At 42.9% G+C, this 17,211-nt stretch overlaps 1 protein-coding gene across 4 annotated transcripts in view; it reads right to left on the bottom strand.

The window, feature by feature from the left end:
• NPHP1 (nephrocystin 1) overlaps window positions 1–14,669 on the bottom strand; it is a 135,874-nt gene extending 121,205 nt beyond the window's left edge. The window contains exons 1-2 of one of the 4 annotated variants that reach the window (XM_077486091.1): window positions 12,450–14,669; window positions 6,165–6,268 (exon numbers count right to left, since the gene is read on the bottom strand). In XM_077486091.1, the coding sequence (XP_077342217.1) occupies window positions 6,165–6,268; window positions 12,450–12,459 (114 nt within the window). In that variant the 5' untranslated portion in view covers window positions 12,460–14,669. Of the gene's footprint in view, window positions 1–6,164; window positions 6,269–10,600; window positions 10,830–12,449 lie in introns of those variants that run through there. The other 3 variants (XM_077486087.1, XM_077486088.1, XM_077486089.1) reach the window with 3 other exon arrangements.
• Between the last annotated feature and the right edge of the window lie 2,542 nt (window positions 14,670–17,211).

The following is a 17,211-nucleotide window of genomic DNA, read 5'->3' as shown; positions in this document are numbered from 1 at the left end:
AAAATAGTGTCAAAAGTGTTCGATGTGTCTGCCATAATGTCACCGTCCCGATAAAAATCTCAGATCGCTGCCATAACTAATAAAAAAACAAAAATGCCATAAAACTATCCCCTATTTTGTAGATGCTATAACTTCAATATACGCTTATAGCCTTTTTTTTTTTTCTTTACCAAAAATATGTAGAAGAATACATATTGACCTAAACTGAGGAAAAAAAACATTTTTTATATATTTTGGGGGGATATTTATTATAGCAAAAAGTAAAAAATAATGCGCTTTTTTTCCAAAATTGCCACTTTTTTTGTTTATAGCGCAAAAAATAAAAAATGCAGAGGTGATCAAATACCACCAAAAGAAAGCTCTATTTGTGGGGGGGGGGGGGGGGGAAGGACGTCAATTTTGTTTGGGTGCAATGTCGCACAACCGCGCAATTGTCAATTAAAGCGACGCAGTGCCGAATCACAAAAAGTGCTCTGGTCAGGAAGGGGGTAAAATTTTCCGGGGTCGGAAGCGGTTAAAGCCTGGCATGATAAATTTACTAAGTGATGGTTGTTAGTAGGGCTTTATTTTAGCTGTAATTTTATTTGTGGCTTTGCTCTAACTGCTTCAAAATTATTACTGTGTTTTTTTTCTGATTAGTACAGTTTCTGTACATTCAGCTCAATCCACATGGGAGGTGTCATGTCATCACCCTCTTTGATGGCCATTCATGAGTACAGTCTGCCTCAGATTTAGAACTGCTGCAAAGTTCATATTGCTATCTGTGTGAGATTTATCTTAGCTTCCTGCTCCCCTTTCACTGAGGCAGGAAGTGAGAGGAAATCTCTCCAGCAACAATTAAAACTTCATCCTTCAGATTGATGGTTTGTTAAGCCTGTTGTACATTGGTGTTTCCTTTTTGTTTTTTCAAGTGCTGTTGTGTTGTATACCTCTTTAAAACTAATTAGAAAGCATTTAAAAAAAAAAAAAAAACTCAATTTGTAGAGAGGAGATTGGTTACAACCTCTGCCAGCTTTTATTGTTGCCATTACCCTGGGGATTTTTCCTTTGCCTCTGTGACAACCTGTGTGTCAGGGTGTGACAGGTGTCACTGGGACAAAAAAAAAAAAAAAAAAAAACTTAAAGCGGGAGTAAACCCGCTGACATTTTTATTTTTTTTCAGGCCTGCAAGGGAAAAGGCACAATGAGCTAGTATGCACCGCATACTAGCTCATTATGAAATAATTACCTTAGAACGAGGCCCCACCATCTCACCCGATTCACGCCGAGGGAGCTGACATGTTCCCTCGGCGTGTCTCCCGGTGCTGTGAGTGGCCTGAGCCGCGATATCGTCACTGCCGCGCATGCGTATGGGAGATTTCTTTCCAGCAGGGTCCACTGTCTGCCGGGCTTTCAGCCGAGAAACTCCTGTGCGCATGCGCCGCTGCAGTCAGCGGCTCATTGCGAGGGGAATATCTCCTAAACCTGTATTTTTTTTACCTACAGGTAAGCCTTATTATAGGCTTACCTGTAGGTAAAAGTAAAAAAAAAAAAAGACTATACAACCTCTTTAAATTAGATCGGACAATTGTATAAAGAAATCCTAGTTATTCAAAGAATGATTGCTCAGTACAAAAAAAATAAAACTGCAAGGATACATATTACTCACTGTAACCACTCCAGACATATAATTACTAATCCCTAAATTAAGGAAACCGGAAAGGCATTTCTCAGAATATTATAATGGTTATATGATGTGCCATGCTATGTGCAGAATTTACTCATAGCAAGAATTCTAACATTCCATCCCCATTGCATTAAATGTCAAGTAATGTATTCCAAAAAATATACATGTGTTGGTTTTATGTACAGTATCAAAGATCAAAGCCCCCTAACCAACATAATGGAGGAGCAATGCAAAAGTGAGCACCACTGTCCATCAATGTAAAGCAAGGGTAGGCAACCTGGGGCCTTCCATCTGCTGTGGGACTACATTTCCCATTAAGGCAGGGGTTGACAAATTTTGCTTGGAATCTAGGAGCCAGCTAAAAAAGTTAGGAGCCAGGTCCGTGACGGCGATCTGGACCTGTCCCTGGCCTGACATGGAGACGAGTGAGGGGAAGATTGCCCCCAGCCCCGCACCTGTCTCCAAGTCATTGCCCATAGCTCTTAGAGGGACATTTTATTTGTTTTATTTTTTTCAAATGACAAATTTTTTTTAAATTGCATTTTAGTGTAAATATGAGGAGATGTGAGGTCTCTCTGACCCCAGATCTCATAAATAAGAGGACCTGTCATGCTTTTTCTATTAAAAGGTATTTTTACATTCCTTGTAATAGGAATAAAAGTGACACATTTTTTTTTTTAAAAGAACAGTGAAAAAAATAAAAATAAAAGTTAAAATAAGAAAAAAATAATAATTTTAAACGCGCCCTGTCCCGCCAAGCTTGCGTGCAGAGGCGAACGCATATATGAAAGCTGTGTTCAAACCACACATGTGAGGTATCACTGCGATCGGTAGAGTAAGAGCAATAATTCTAGCCCTAGACCTCCTCTGTAACTCAAAATGTGCAACCTGTAGAATTTTTTAAACATCGCCTATGGAGATTTTAAAGGGTAAAAATTTGTCGCCATTCCATGAGCGGGCGCAATTTTGAAGCATGACATGTTTGGTATTGATTCAAATACGGTGTGACAGACAGTATTGCAACGACCACCATTTTACTCTCTAGGGTGTTAGAATAAATATAATGTTTAGGGGTTCTAAGTAAAGGGAAGGAGATTGGCAGGCAGGGCAAGCTCCATTAGCATTGCTGGTTGTAATTCCAACGGCCACCACAAGAGGGCGCCAGATTCCAGAAGGAACCATAGGATCACAGAAGGCCTCAAAGCCGGGGGCTCAATTACTGGCCGCCGGCGGCGCAGCCCAACGCGATCACGCCGGGGGGGTCCACGGAGACAGGATACCCCCAGCTGTGCTGCGCCAGGTCGCTAATTCTAGTCGCAAATGCGACCTGGCGCCCGGGTTTTGTCGAGTCCTGCATTAAGGCATTGCAAGGCTGGCAGTTACAATTACTTCCAGGGGCATGATGGGACTTGTAGTTGTGCAACAGCCTGGCGGGCCCCAGGTTGCCTACCCCTGACGTAAAGGGACATTTTCTACTGACCAGCAATGTAGGGGGGACACCTCCACTGACGACTAGAGTAGGGGATACACAATTTTCACAGCTTTTGTTCTTTTCTAGTCATTATTATATTTAATTTCATAATTATTCTTGACATATAGAGCAGGGGTCTCTAAATTTTCTAAACAAAGGGCAAGTTTACTGTCTTTCAGACTTCAGGGGGCTGCACTGTGGCCACTAGGAGTAGAAAATGTGCCATTATTAGTTGGAGTAAACAATACCCCATCTTTTGTGTAATTGGAAAGAATTGTACTCCATCATTGGTGTAATTGGGCCCCATCATTAATGTCATTGGGAGGAATTGTGTCCCTTCTTTTGTGTCCTTGGGAGGAGCTGTGCCCTGTTGCTGGTGTCATTGGAAGGAGTTGTGCCCCATCATTGGTGTCATTGGGAGGAATTGTTACCCATCATTGGTGCCATTGGGAGGAATTTTGCCCCATCATTGGTTAGTCAGGAGGAATTTTGCCCCATCATTAGTTAGTCGGGAGGAATTTTGCCCCATCATTAGTGGCATTGGGAGGAATTTTGCCCCATCATTGGTGTCGTTGTGAGGAACTGTGCCCAGTCATTGGGAAGAACTGTGTCCCATCACTGGTGCCATTGGGAGGCACTGTGCATCATCACTGTAAGTCATTGGGAGGAACTGTGCCCCATCGTTGGTGTCATTGGCAGGAACTGTGCTTCATGATTGGTGTCTTTGGGAGGAATTGTGCCCCTTCGTTGGTGTCAGTGATTGAAATACTGCCCCAAGGGCCAGATTAAAACAAGCAATGGGCTGCAGTTTGGAAACCACTGATATAGAGCAAGAAAACGTAAAATATTTGGATTGGGTGTCAAATATTCTCGCTATGCCATTTTCCTTGTGCTTTTAATTAAAACTTTCAGCAGCTTACTGATCTGATTACAAACTGTTAAGAATATTTATTGAGTCTCTATGTTTTTCACAGAAAGGGTTATTGCTCTGTACTGTGGTAATCTTATAGTGGTCAGCTTAGAAGCAAATAACATTCAGCAGCATTGTTCGTAATTCCTGTAAGAACAGTTTGTCCCAGGTATTTGGAACTTTATTACTCATAGAAGACATACAGTGTCACCAATGCAGCTTCTGGCTCCCCGCAGTCTGAATCAACCCTTCAGCATTCTGCTGATAAGCAATGATGATATTGTTATTAGTCTTAGGTGCATCATTTACATTCCATGTGTAGGTGAAAGGAAACCTGTCATTAATGAATATCTGGAATAATCACAATCTGCACTCTTGATTCATTATAAAAGTGCGGCCTTACCACTCAGGACTCATGTGACTTGATTATTCACTTGTTTTCTCTCCCTGCCAGCACAGAAGTGTCATATTGGGTATCAGGCTACAAGGCTATCCTATCTCCTGCCTAAACTCAGTGATAACAAACACTTTGAGCTTATTCCCACTAGAATGCTATGGGGGAAACCCTTGTTCTATGCCAGTTTTATGTTCCTGCACCACATTTTAATCACACTGCTCTTGCGATCTGCAGAGGGTGTCAGTGGCAAGTCAAAAACATCTACAATGCAGGTCACAAATGCAGTGCGTTTGCCCGCACTGATTTTTATGGCCCAAAAGTACAATGCGATTTGGTTGCAGTGCATTTCCAAAAGCATTGAATGCAGTGCAATTTCAGCCAATTCAAAATTAATGGACTTAAATGGCACAGCACAGAATGGCTTGTGAATCACAGAGGAACACACAGAGTGTTCCTCTGTGATTTACATGCAATTCCTAGTGTAAATGGGCCCTAAGTGTGCGTTAAGATCTATGCATGTGTACAGAGGTGCCTTATTTTGAGCAGTTAGGCAAGTGCATTGCTCTGCACACGTTACATGTGTTAGTAACACGAACTGATGCTTGTTTCCAGTTCATTTTTCACTTTAGGATTTGGAGTGGATAGTGCAACAGTGATTAACCAAGGCTTGTTAATACCGGTTGCCAATTGCATCAAAATGCATGTAACATGTGTACTGATACATTGCTACTGACTATTATAGGCCTCCCAATGTACTAAAATGTCACCAGGAAAGAAGGTGATAGAAATTCAAAATTTTTGAGTTGTCCCTAGAACAAGAGCTAATGGGAAATCTTCCGAGAGGGACAACTGTCCTCACTTTGGGAGATTTTCTCTAACGTCCTGTGTCACAGGATATATACATATATTTTCTAATTAATTATTATTGGTATTTAATAAACACAGGCAATTTACACCTAGATTTTTAGCCCATTCAAGTGTTGTAATTTTGTCAGTACCGACTGATTATGCTTAAAATGATCTGACTGACTTGTAAAGTAGAACTGAAGGGCAAAAGTTTTTCTTTTCATTTTGGATAGAGCAATGGCAGGTTATAACCCATGTCTGATTTTTTTTCACCATCTGTGTCCCATTACTGAGATTTTCCTTCACTTCCTGTCCCATAGCCAAACAGGAAGTGAGAGGAAATCCCTGTAAATTAAGGGAATTCCTTGGGGATCCCCAGGTCACCAGAACTACTGTCCCCAATGGAGGTTTTCTCCTCTATTACTTTTAGGGGGACAACCCAACATTTGGGATTTTCTTTTACTTTCACTTTCAATGATAATGGTAAACAGCACAAATAGAGTGGGGGACACATCAGTTCAGTTCTGGAGTTATGTGAGGATACCAGCTACCAGGTAGTGTAGATGGTCTGTGGTAGGCAAGGCCTACAAGAAGTGATGTCACATGCCGCAGGGCATACAGGGGGCATGGCTTTGCATGTTGGAGCTGCTTAACTCTTTTCTCAAGCCTGCACTTAACCTGGTGCTCTCCGGTGTTCCTTCAGAGAGAGAGAGAATCTCCCTTACAGGGGCACAGGCAGCAATAAAAGACGTGTTCTAATCCATCTCCACTCTATCCAAAACTAAAATAAAGTTTTACCTTTAGTTACACTTCAAATTTATTAACCATGAGCAACAGTGTATGAAACCTAGATGTATTTGTTATTAAAAGATACCTGTCTTTTCAGATCATCTGTCACCCTCACTGTATTTTGCAATGGACTTCTAGTCTTTTTGGCTGACATCGTCTTATGATCCAGGACATAAAAAGAGGAGTCGCCTAAGGACAAATAAGAAACAATAAGAAAATTTCCAAAGCCAGTGCAGGGGAATAATGACAATAATAACCCAGGAATGACAGTTGGGTTATGTGTATGGGTTAAAGCTAATTATAAAAGATTGATGGCCATCGCTATCACAGGTTGTGACATGATCATGTGATCATTGGCAAATGTACAATGGCAGAAACAATAGTAAACTGTAACTGAAAATAATGAGAGCAGACAGGAAAATATTTCATGTCTGATGCCCAAAACCAAAGGTGTTCTAATATGCTTGGCATACCACATCCAACCCCCTGTGCTTTATGACTGGCTAGGTGGTGGGCCTTACTGGCCAATCATGAAGTTAGGGAGAGGACAATGCTAAGTCTAGCAAGTAGAAACCACCAATGAGCATCTTCAAAATTAAGTGAAACAAATGATTCTTAGCACAATAATATATTAGGTTTATTTGCCAATGTTCTAAATCAATTTTGGGAACATGTTTTTAATAACTTGGTGTATTAAATCCCATCACATACAGCACCGTCTCACATGGCTACAAATTAGAATATAACCAATTAGCACTATTTTCATTTTTTATTTAAATGCTACACATAATAAAAGTCGAACCAAACCAAAACATTTTATTCTAGTTTTGGAAACCGCAGAGAAAGGCCTGACATTCTGTAAGGTTTTTACTGTTGTTGCTTCGGAAGAATCTCTCTCTCTTCCCTGCTAACCTCCTGTCATAGAAACAGACAGCGATGAACAGTCTAATGTCCTTCTGTAACTGAAATAAGGGGAAAATATCCCAGTGGGGACACAGTTGTGATGTCATCTATCAAATGTGGGATTTCCCCTATGTTGAGTGAAAGGAAGGGAAAAAAATCACAGAAAGTGAGGAGACTATTCCTACTGGGGACACAGACTGCAATAAAATAAAATGTCAGCGGCCCCAAACCTTCCCATTCTGTCCAAAAGTATCAATAAAAATAAAAAAAATAAACATAACTTTGTCTGGAGTTCCACTTTAACCACTTCAATACCGGGCACTTAAACACCTTCCTGCCCAGACCAATTTTGAGCTTTCAGCGCTGTCGCACTTTGAATGACAACTGCGCGGTCATGCTACGCTGTACCCAAATGAAATTTTTATAATTTTTTTTCCCACAAATAGAGCTTTCTTTTGGTAGTATTTGATCACCTTTATGGTATTTATTTTTTGCTAAACAAATAAAAAAATACCGAAAATTTTGAAAAAAAATAATATGTTTTTTTTGTTTCAGTTTCAAAACTTTCTAAACAAGTTTTCTCCTTCACTGATGGGGCTACACTGATGGGCACTGATAAGGCGGCACTGATGGGCACCAATGAGGTGGCCCCAATGAAGTGGCACTGATGGACAATTGATATGTGGCACTGATGGGTGGCATGGATGGGTATGGATATTCGGTACAGATGGGCATGGATAGGCGGCACAGATGGACATGGATGGGCACTGATAGGCAGCACGGATGGGCACTGATAGGCGGCATTGTATTACATTATACTGTCCTAATGGATGCCAATCAGTGCCAAACAATAATGCATGCCAATCAGTGATGCCCATTGTGGGCACTGATTGGCATCCATTATGGGCACTGATTGGCATCCCTTGTGGGCACTGACTGGCATCCCTGGTGGTCTAGGGAGGATTACCTTGTGCTGGGCATCCCTGGTGGTCTGGTGGCATCCCTGGCAATCCAGTGTGGCATCCTCGGGGGGGGGGGGGGGGGGGGGCTGCACTGATAATCGATCAGCACAGACTCCCCCTGTTAGAGGAGCAGCCGATCGGCTCTCCTCTACTCACGTCTGACAGACGTGAGTGAGGAAAAGCCGATCACCGGCTTTTCCTATTTACACTGTGATCAGCCATCATTGGACACAGCTGATCACGTGGTAAAGAGTCTCCGTCGGAGACTCTTTACCGAGATCGTAGTTGCAGGGTGTCAGAGTGACACCCCGCAACAACGATCGCTGTGATGCGCGCTCCCGGGGGCGCGCAGCGGCCCAAAATCCTGATCACGTCATATGACGTCCGGTCAGGATTTTGAAACCACTATGCCGCAGTGTATCTGCTATAGGGTGGACGGCAAGTGGTTAAAGTAGAACTAAAAGCAAAACTTTTTTTCATTTTGGATGGAGTAAGAGAGAGTTATAACCTTTGTGAGTTTTAGTTGCCATTGGGAAGATTTTCTTTTAATTCCGGTCTCATAGACAAAATGGGAAGTAAGAGGAAAGAATCCCTTGGTTGTCACCAGAAAGAGTGTCCCTGTTGAAACATTCTATTCTTCTGGTGATAACACAAAATTTGTGATTTTCTTTCACTTTTGGTGATAACGGTAAACATAATTAGAGGGTGAATCAAGAACAAATGTAAACAGGAACACAAGAGTAAAAACATATTTTTTTTAAATGTTAGCCTTATATTTTGATGCCATTACCATGTATCACCACCAAAAAAAAAAAAAATCTGCAAAATGAATTCTACTCTTATCACAGGGATACCACATATGTGTGTGTGATGTGTAATTTGTGCCCATAGTAGGGACAAGAAACAACAGTACATATTGTATTTGTTTTGTTTTTTTGGCCTACCTAAACACACTGACACTAAGACCCCTTTCACACTGGGGCGTTTTTCAGGCGTTTTTCAAGCGCTTTAGCATTAAAAAAAAAGCGCCTGTAAAGCACTTGAAAGAAGCCTCATCTGCAGTCCCAATATGAAATGTCAGCGCCCGAAAAACGCTCGTAAAGCGCCGCTTAAACTAGCAGCGCTTTACCAGCGTTTTTTGAGCGTTAATGGGGCGCTTTTAACCCCTGCTAGTGGCCAAATAAAGGGTTAAAAGTGCTCACAAAACGCTGCTGCCAGTAGCGTTTTTCTGGCGTTTTACAAGCGCTTCCCATTGATTTCAATGGGAAGGGGCGTTTTAGGAGCGTTGTATTCACCGCTCCAAAAGCGCTGCAAAGAAGCTGCTTGCAGGACTTTTTTTGACGCTCTGCCAGCGCAGCGCCTCAGTGTGAAAGCACTCGGGCTTTTACATTGGGATTGCAGTTGCAGCTTCTTTCAGGCGCTTTTTTTAACGCTAAAGCGCCTGAAAAACGCCCCAGTGTGAAAGGGATCTTGGTGTGAAAGCACTCGGGCTTTTACATTGGGATTGCAGTTGCAGCTTCTTTCAGGCGCTTTTTTTAACACTAGAGCGCATGAAAAACGCCTGAAAAACGCCCCAGTGTGAAAGGGGTGTAAATATGAAACCTTTTTTTCTCTGAAGTTAAGCTGCAGCTCCTTTAGAGACTAAAACTATCCCTATAAAATATGAAGGAGCACCAGACTAAGTGCAGTATACAAGAAATCTAAAGTGGTTTTAAAGGATATCTAAGCAGAGCTCCTGGCTCCTCCTCTTCTCGAGTGCCCCGTTGGAGAGCCAGAAGGACTTGGCCCCGCCCCCCGGCGTCATTGGATTGGATTGACAGCAGGGGGAGCCAAAGCCATAGCCCAGGCCGATGGTTGTCTGGTTCTGCGGGCGGGGGGGCTTATCAGAATCTAGAAGTCCCCTTTAACAAGGTGGCCCCCAGATCCCAGCCCCCCCATGTGAATAAGTATGGGATACATAGTAGCCCTTACTCATTCACCAAAAAAGTGTAAAAAGTAAATAAATAAAAACACAACATAATTTTTTGACAATTCCTTTATTAAAAAAAGCAAAAATCAAAAAAAATGTTCCCCAGTGTAGATCCATCATCAATCACGCAGCCACAGCTGACCCGAAAAAAAGAAAAAAAAACTCCAGTCCCAAGGAAGGCTCCTGCCATCTCACAGCTCTTAAATAACTAAGAGGCAGGGCCATCCGGTCACTTCACCAGGCGGCCCCACCGCCTTGTGACGTCACAGCTCCAGCAAACCCCTGACCTATGTTGTTCAATCACGGCTGATCACGATGTAAACAGGAAGAGCCATTAATCGGCTTTTCCTCACATGGCGTCTGTCAGACGCGAGTAGAGGAGAGACAATCGGCTGCTGCTCTGACGGGGGGAGGGATCTGTGCTGATCGATTATCAGCGCAGCCCCCCCTAGGATGCCCATACTGGACCACCTGGAACATTTTCACTAAGGGGTGTACTCACTTTTGTTGTCAGCGGTTTAGACATTAATGGCTGTGTGTTGAGTTATTTTGAGAGGACAGCAAATATACACTGCTATACAAGCTGTACACTCACTACTTTACATTGTAGCAAAGTGTCATTTCTTCAGTGTCGTCACATGAAAAGATAGAATAAAAGATTTACAAAACTGTGAGGGGTGTACTCACTTTTGTGAGATACTGTATATGAACCTGCAGCCTTTACCACACTGAGACCTCCTGCTTCTCTATAGAGCACCCAGAGGGATGGGGGCGACAATGACAAACCCGCATAACTACCTCAGTCCTGCAGAGTCTTCTGATGTGTATACGGTCGCTAGGCTGCCAAGCTGGACTCGTCATCACTCTGCGCCTCAACCCACACAACACATCCATTAGACTCTACACCATGTGACCTTAGCTCATGCGCCGATTGGACAGATTTCTCCCGCTAGCTAGACCATAATGAGAATGGAGTGTGTGTGAGAGAGCAGAGAGGCTGCAATACCATGTAGGACCACTGAGGGGAGCTGTACGTGTAGACGCTCCGTGTAAGGGAGGCACCGCTGTTGCCCTAGGCTACAGATTTCTAATGGGTCATTGCCCAGAAATGAGATTCTCGCTCAGTGTGTTGTTAAATGGCTCTGTTGTTTGAGCTTTAGCTGCCGCGCTGGAAACATCGGAGGTAGTTGTTGCAGAACGGAGCAGTTCCATATTTGACCACACGGTGGTGCTGCAGGATAATATGATGAAGTTGAACTGTTCAAGAAGGAGTGTATCCAAACCCAGGACAGGAATGATATATATATATATATATATATATATATATATGCATTTATATAGCGACAGCAGTTTACACAGAGCTTTGCGATAAAGAGGATCTTCATCCTAGGAAGAAAAAAAAAGAATAGAAGTCAGCAGCTACAAATCCTGTACCTGCTGACTTTTCATAAAAGGACACTAAGGCTGGGCTCACACCTGTGGATGTCAGACATCGCATTTGATTGTCACCGCACTGCTGTGCATGCGATGTCTGTGCGATGCAAATTCAGCCATACCGTTTGTATGGCTGAATTCTCATCGCATTTGCACCAAAATGACGCAGGACCCTTTTTTTTTTTGGTCCGCGCTGGAATCGAAATCGCATACGTGAGGTGATCTGGGGGTTTCATTACGTTGGTATTGACACCCGCAGCAGTTTGCATAGGGCAGTGTGAACCTTCTGTGAGTTCTATGCGATGCGGAAACTAGCACTGGAATCACGCCAGTTCCCGCATCGCACTTGTGTCAACCAAGCCTAAAGCCTGGTAGACACTATTCATTTTTTTCCTGGTTGAACGAACCTGTTGGAGCCACTATATTAACTATCCAATGTTAGTACAGCGATCTCCTGCGCTGCGGTGTTGTGTTCTAACAGGGGGACGCCCCCTCACCAGAACACTCCGATCAGCGCTAATGGCTGAGAGCGCTGATCAGGAGCCAGTCAGCTGCTGGTTTTCCAGCATGCTTGTCCAACAGAAACTGGTCAAATGGCCAGCTTCTATTTGACCAGCTGGCATTCACACAGGCCGAATGTCGGCCGGCATTCCACCCGTGTTTATAGGAATTTACCTGTCCTAGGATCCAGGCCAGCAGTGTCCTCACCTGGGCTGGTTCTTCACCGATCTTCGGGTCCCCGGCATTGGCATGTTTAGTGTGGGAAGCGAGCTGTAAATCCTTGAGGGATCACAGCCAGCTTTGCTCTGCACACATGCTTTTTGAATGCTCCTGCAGCCGTTTATGACCTGTGACTTGGGGTTTGTTCAATCAGTTTGTTATATGCATGGCCACCATAACACAGAGGGAGGTGTCCTGTTGTCGAGAAAGAGAACTGAGACTACTGATAACTCTAAAGTGGAAGCAGAGTGCACAGGAAGTTATGAGCTCATTGGATTTCTGGCAGGATCAATAGGTATCTTTTTGCAATGAACAGAAATAACAATAACAATGTTCAATGTTACATTTAACCTCTTCCCATCAATGTAATGCATATACATACCTTCCAACATTTTTAGATGGGAATGAGGGACACCTTCTAACAAATGTAAATAGGCATAGGACACTCCCCCTGTCACACCCCCTTAAAAGAGAATTAGCAAAAAAAAATGGTTAATTAAATCCAGAAGGGCTTTTTTTTTTTACCACTACAATTCTTTATATTGGCTTTTAAAATCTACAAATGCAGCAATTTAAAAATTGGATGAAAGATTTAGCACTGGGAAACACTGTTTGAAAGATAAAAATTGCATTTTATATACAACTATATAGATCAGACCAAAATGAGGGACAAATGGGGAGGAAAGAGGGACATTGCTCCAAATTAGGGACAGTCCCTCGAAATCAAGGACAGTTGGGAGCTATGCATTAATGCAACAGGTGAGTCTTAGCCCTTGTACACACGGTCGGACATTCCGACAGAAAATGTCAGATCGGACCGTGTTGTCAGATAATCCGACCGTGTGTGGGCTCCATCGGACTGTTTCCGTCGGAATATCCAACAGCCAAAGTTGTAGAGCTGGGCTATAAAATTTTCCGACAACATGATCCGATCGGACTTTGTCCTATCGTTTGTAGAGAATTCTGATCGGACAAAGTGGCACGTATGCTAAGATCAAATTCCTAGACCAAAGCTATTGGCTACTAGCCTGAACGTAGTCCCGTCGTAACGAAATAACATCATCACGTTCTGAACGATCGGATTTTCCGACAAATTTGTCCGACCGTGTGTATGCAACACAAGTTTTGGACAAATTCTGTCTGACAAAATCCGACGGATTTTGTTGTTGGAATGTCCGACCATGTGTTCAAGGGCTTAGACATATGCATTCATGGGGTTTCAAGGTTCAGTGCTGAGAGTGCGTTCCCAGTACGCTGACCCAGCTGGCATCCAACAGCTCACGGTCATTGTAATCAGGAGCCAGCGGGCCAGGCTCTCATTCAGGTGACAGCCAATCACAGTGATCAGGAAGCTGCCTCTCGGCCTTAACACTCACTTATTGGGCTGAAGGAAGGGGCTAACAGACCAAAAGAGCGTAAATAAGAGAAGTTAATTTTTTAGCAGTTTACATATAGTTTGAACTGAAGCCAAATCTTCTCAGTTTTAATACTGACCGCTGCTTAACACAAGCTTATCAGGTTATGAAAAAATCCTGCAGGAGAAGAAATCCTATACTCACCTGGCCAGTGGCCTGTGTCTCCTACCTTTGCTCTATTCCAGCTCTGCATCGGGGTCTTCATCATTGGACATCTCCAGTAATGCGGGATGCCTGTGTCTGCTAGCATTATATGACCACTGCGGAGTCCTGTACTGGCGTAGAGGTTGGCGAATGGAACCACGATAAGGACACAAGTATCTGACACTCCCAGAAGTGTCCAATGCTGAAGGGCTTTATGGAGGCCACAAGGCAGGAACTGAGAGTAGGTAGGGGAAACGGCCACCACAGTGATGAGTATAAGAGCTCTTCTCTTGCAGGAAATTTTCAGCAGCTTTTTTTGTAACCTGACAGGGTCACTTTCAAGTGCATCCATAGGGATCTAGTATTCGAAATTCCCTTCTTGCCATACAGTAGGAAGCAGAGGGCTTCAGTCAGCCTGTTAGTGTTTTAGAGTGTATGTTTATACTCACCTTATTTGTGCTGCATCGCCACTGCTTCCACCTCTGCAATCAGTAAGAATACCCATTGCGCCTAGGTATGGGGGGAGCAAATGACCTATGCAGCATTAACACATGGCCAAGAGAAGTGGGAGGGGAGTCGGGGGGAAGGTGTGATGTCACTGCTTTCCAAGGTTGCTGACACAGCAGATATTAGCACCAGCTATGGAGGAATAAGGATCAGTGAGGGAGTGAATGTAATACAGATAGAAAGGGGTCAGGGGGTGCCATTTGCAGAAACACTCTCACTTTGCCCTGCTGTGTGGTAACAGAATCTCTATAAACAATTCAATAGTGATTGCACTGCTCCAGGTCCATTGTATACACCTCCTGTCCGCTTCAATGACTCCCCCAGGTGCCAGTTAGGGTTGCCACCTCTTCCCTTTAAACCCAAAACACAGGTTCTGAGGCTAATTTTATGCAGATAAGGCACTAAGTGAGTTTAATTACAACCTTAATCAGCCACAGAACCTGTGCAATTAATACAGTAGGGATCTAAAGTTTGGGCACCCCAGGTAAAAATGTGTATTAATGTGCATAACGAAGCCAAGGAAAGATGGAAAAATCTCCAAATGGCATCAAATTACAGATTAGACATTCTTATAATATGTCAAAAAAAGTTAGATTTTATTTCCATCATTTACACTTTCAAAATTACAGAAAACAAAAAAATGGCATCTGCAAAAGTTTGGGCACCCTGCAGAATATATAGCATGCACTGTCCCCTTTGCAAAGCTGAGACCTGGCAGTGTCATGGATTGTTCTCAATCATCATCTGGGAAGACCAGGTGATGTCAATCTCAAAGGTTTTAAATGGCCAGACTCATCTGACCTTGCCCCAACAATCAGCACCATGGGTTCTTCTAAGCAGTTGTCTAGAAAACTGAAACTGAAAATAGTTGACGCTCACAAAGCTGGAGAAGGCTATAAGAAGATAGCAAAGCATTTTCAGATGTCAATATACTCTGTTCGGAATGTAATTAAGAAATGGCAGTCATCAGGAACAGTGGAAGTTAAAGCAAGATCTGGAAGACCAAGAAAAATATCAGACAGAACAGCTCACAGAATTGTGAGAAAAGCAATTCAAAACCCACGTTTGACTGCACGATCCCTCCAGAAAGATCTGGCAGACACTGGAGTTGTGGTACACTATTCCACTATAAAGAGATACTTGTACAAATATGGTCTTCATGGAAGAGTCATCAGAAGAAAACCTCTTCCAAGTCCTCACCACAAAAATCAGCGTTTGAACTTTGCAAATGAACATACAGACAAGCCTGAGGCATTTTGGAAACAAGTTCTGTGGACCGATGAGGTTAAAATATAACTTTTTGGCCGGAATGAACAAAGGTACGTTTGGAGAAGAAAGGGCACAGAATTTAATGAAAAGAACCTCTGTCCAACTGTTTAGCATGGGGGTTGATCAATCATGCTTTGGGGTTGTATTGCAGCCAGTGGCACAGGGAACATTTCACGAGTAGAAGGAAAAATTGATTCAATAAAATTTCAGCACATTTTGGATGGTAACTTGATGCCATCTGTGAAAAAAGCTGAAGTTAAAGAGAGGATAGCTTCTACAAATGGATAATGATCCTAAACACACCTCAAAATCCACGGGGGATTACATCAAGAGGTTTAAACTGAAGATTTTGCCATGGCCTTCACAATCTCATGACCTCAACATTATTGAAAATCTATGGATAGACCTTAAAAGAGCAGTGCGTGACAGACAGCCCAGAAATCTCAAAGAACTGGAACACTTTTGTAAGGAAGAATGGGCAAAGATACCTCAAACAAGAATTGAAAGACTCTTGGCTGGCTACAAAAAGCGTTCACAAGCTGTGATACTTGCCAAAGGGGGCAGTACAAGATATTAACTCTGCAGGGTGCCCAAACTTTTGCAGGCGCCATTTTTTTTGTTTTCTGTAATTTTGAAAGTGTAAATGATGGAAATAAAATCTAACTTTTTTGGACATATAAGAATGTCTAATCTGTAATTTCATGCCATTTGGAGATTTTTCCATCTTTCCTTGGCTTCGTTATGCACATTAATACACATTTTTACCTGGGGTTCCCAAACTTTCGATCCCCACTGTACATGTTCAGGTTTAAAGGGATGAGGTGGCAACCCTAGTGCCAGTCCTTCCATGGAGCACATCCCAGTCCATGTACCTACCAATATAACGATCCGAGACCGCACTCTGTCAGTGGTAACCTAGATCAGTGTTTCTCAACTCCAGTCCTCAAGGCGCCCCAACAGGTCATGTTTTCAGGATTTCCCTCAGATGAAACGGCTGTGGTAATTACTAAAGCAGTGAAACTGATCAAATCACCTGTGCAAAATAATGGGAATCCTTAAAACATGACTTGTTGGAGCACCTTGAGGACTGGAATTAAGAAACACTGACCTAGATAATATAAACCAAATGCCATCTTCAGCTCAGTCCCTGCCCATTGGCTATGCCCCTCTGTTGCATTTTACTCAGATAGGGATTAGTCCTATCACCGTTACTTCTTTCAGTGTGCAATCTCGTTTCGCTATATCGGTATTTTTCATGCTTACCGTTCAAAAGCCGAAGAAATTAAAAGAAAATCCCACATTTTGGGTTGTCCACAGAATAGTAATAGAGGGGGAATCTTCTAATGGGGATAGTAGTTCTGGTGACCCTGGTATTCCCTCACAGGGATTTCTTTTAACTTACTGTTTTGGGTATGGGGTGGGAGGTAAAGGGAAATCTCCCTAATGGAACACATTTAAAAAATAAAACTTGTACATGTGCACAGCTCCCAACTGATTTCGAGGGACTGTCCCTCATCTTGATCATCAGTACCCTGATTACAATATTGCAAAACAGTGTCACAAGTCAGTACCCATCAATGCCAGCTATCAGTGTCCAACTCAACTCACATTGGAGAAGATGCTTATTGATTTAATTTTAACATCTTTAGAACTTACTTCACCACAATGCCTTTTGCTTTGATGGTTCCCACTACTTCCAGGTACAGGGGGTGGTGATGGGGACATGCTGTGCCCCATCATACACCAACCTGTACCTGGGGGAGTGGGAACATTTACTGCTTACTATTGACTCGCTGTCTTTCTATATTG

Source organism: Lithobates pipiens, unplaced genomic scaffold (genome assembly GCF_037356315.1).
Source record: "Lithobates pipiens isolate NorthernLeopardFrog02 unplaced genomic scaffold, aLitPip1_a1.2 Scaffold_18, whole genome shotgun sequence".
Lineage (NCBI taxonomy): Eukaryota > Metazoa > Chordata > Amphibia > Anura > Ranidae > Lithobates > Lithobates pipiens.
This window is presented reverse-complemented; position numbering and strand designations above follow the sequence as displayed.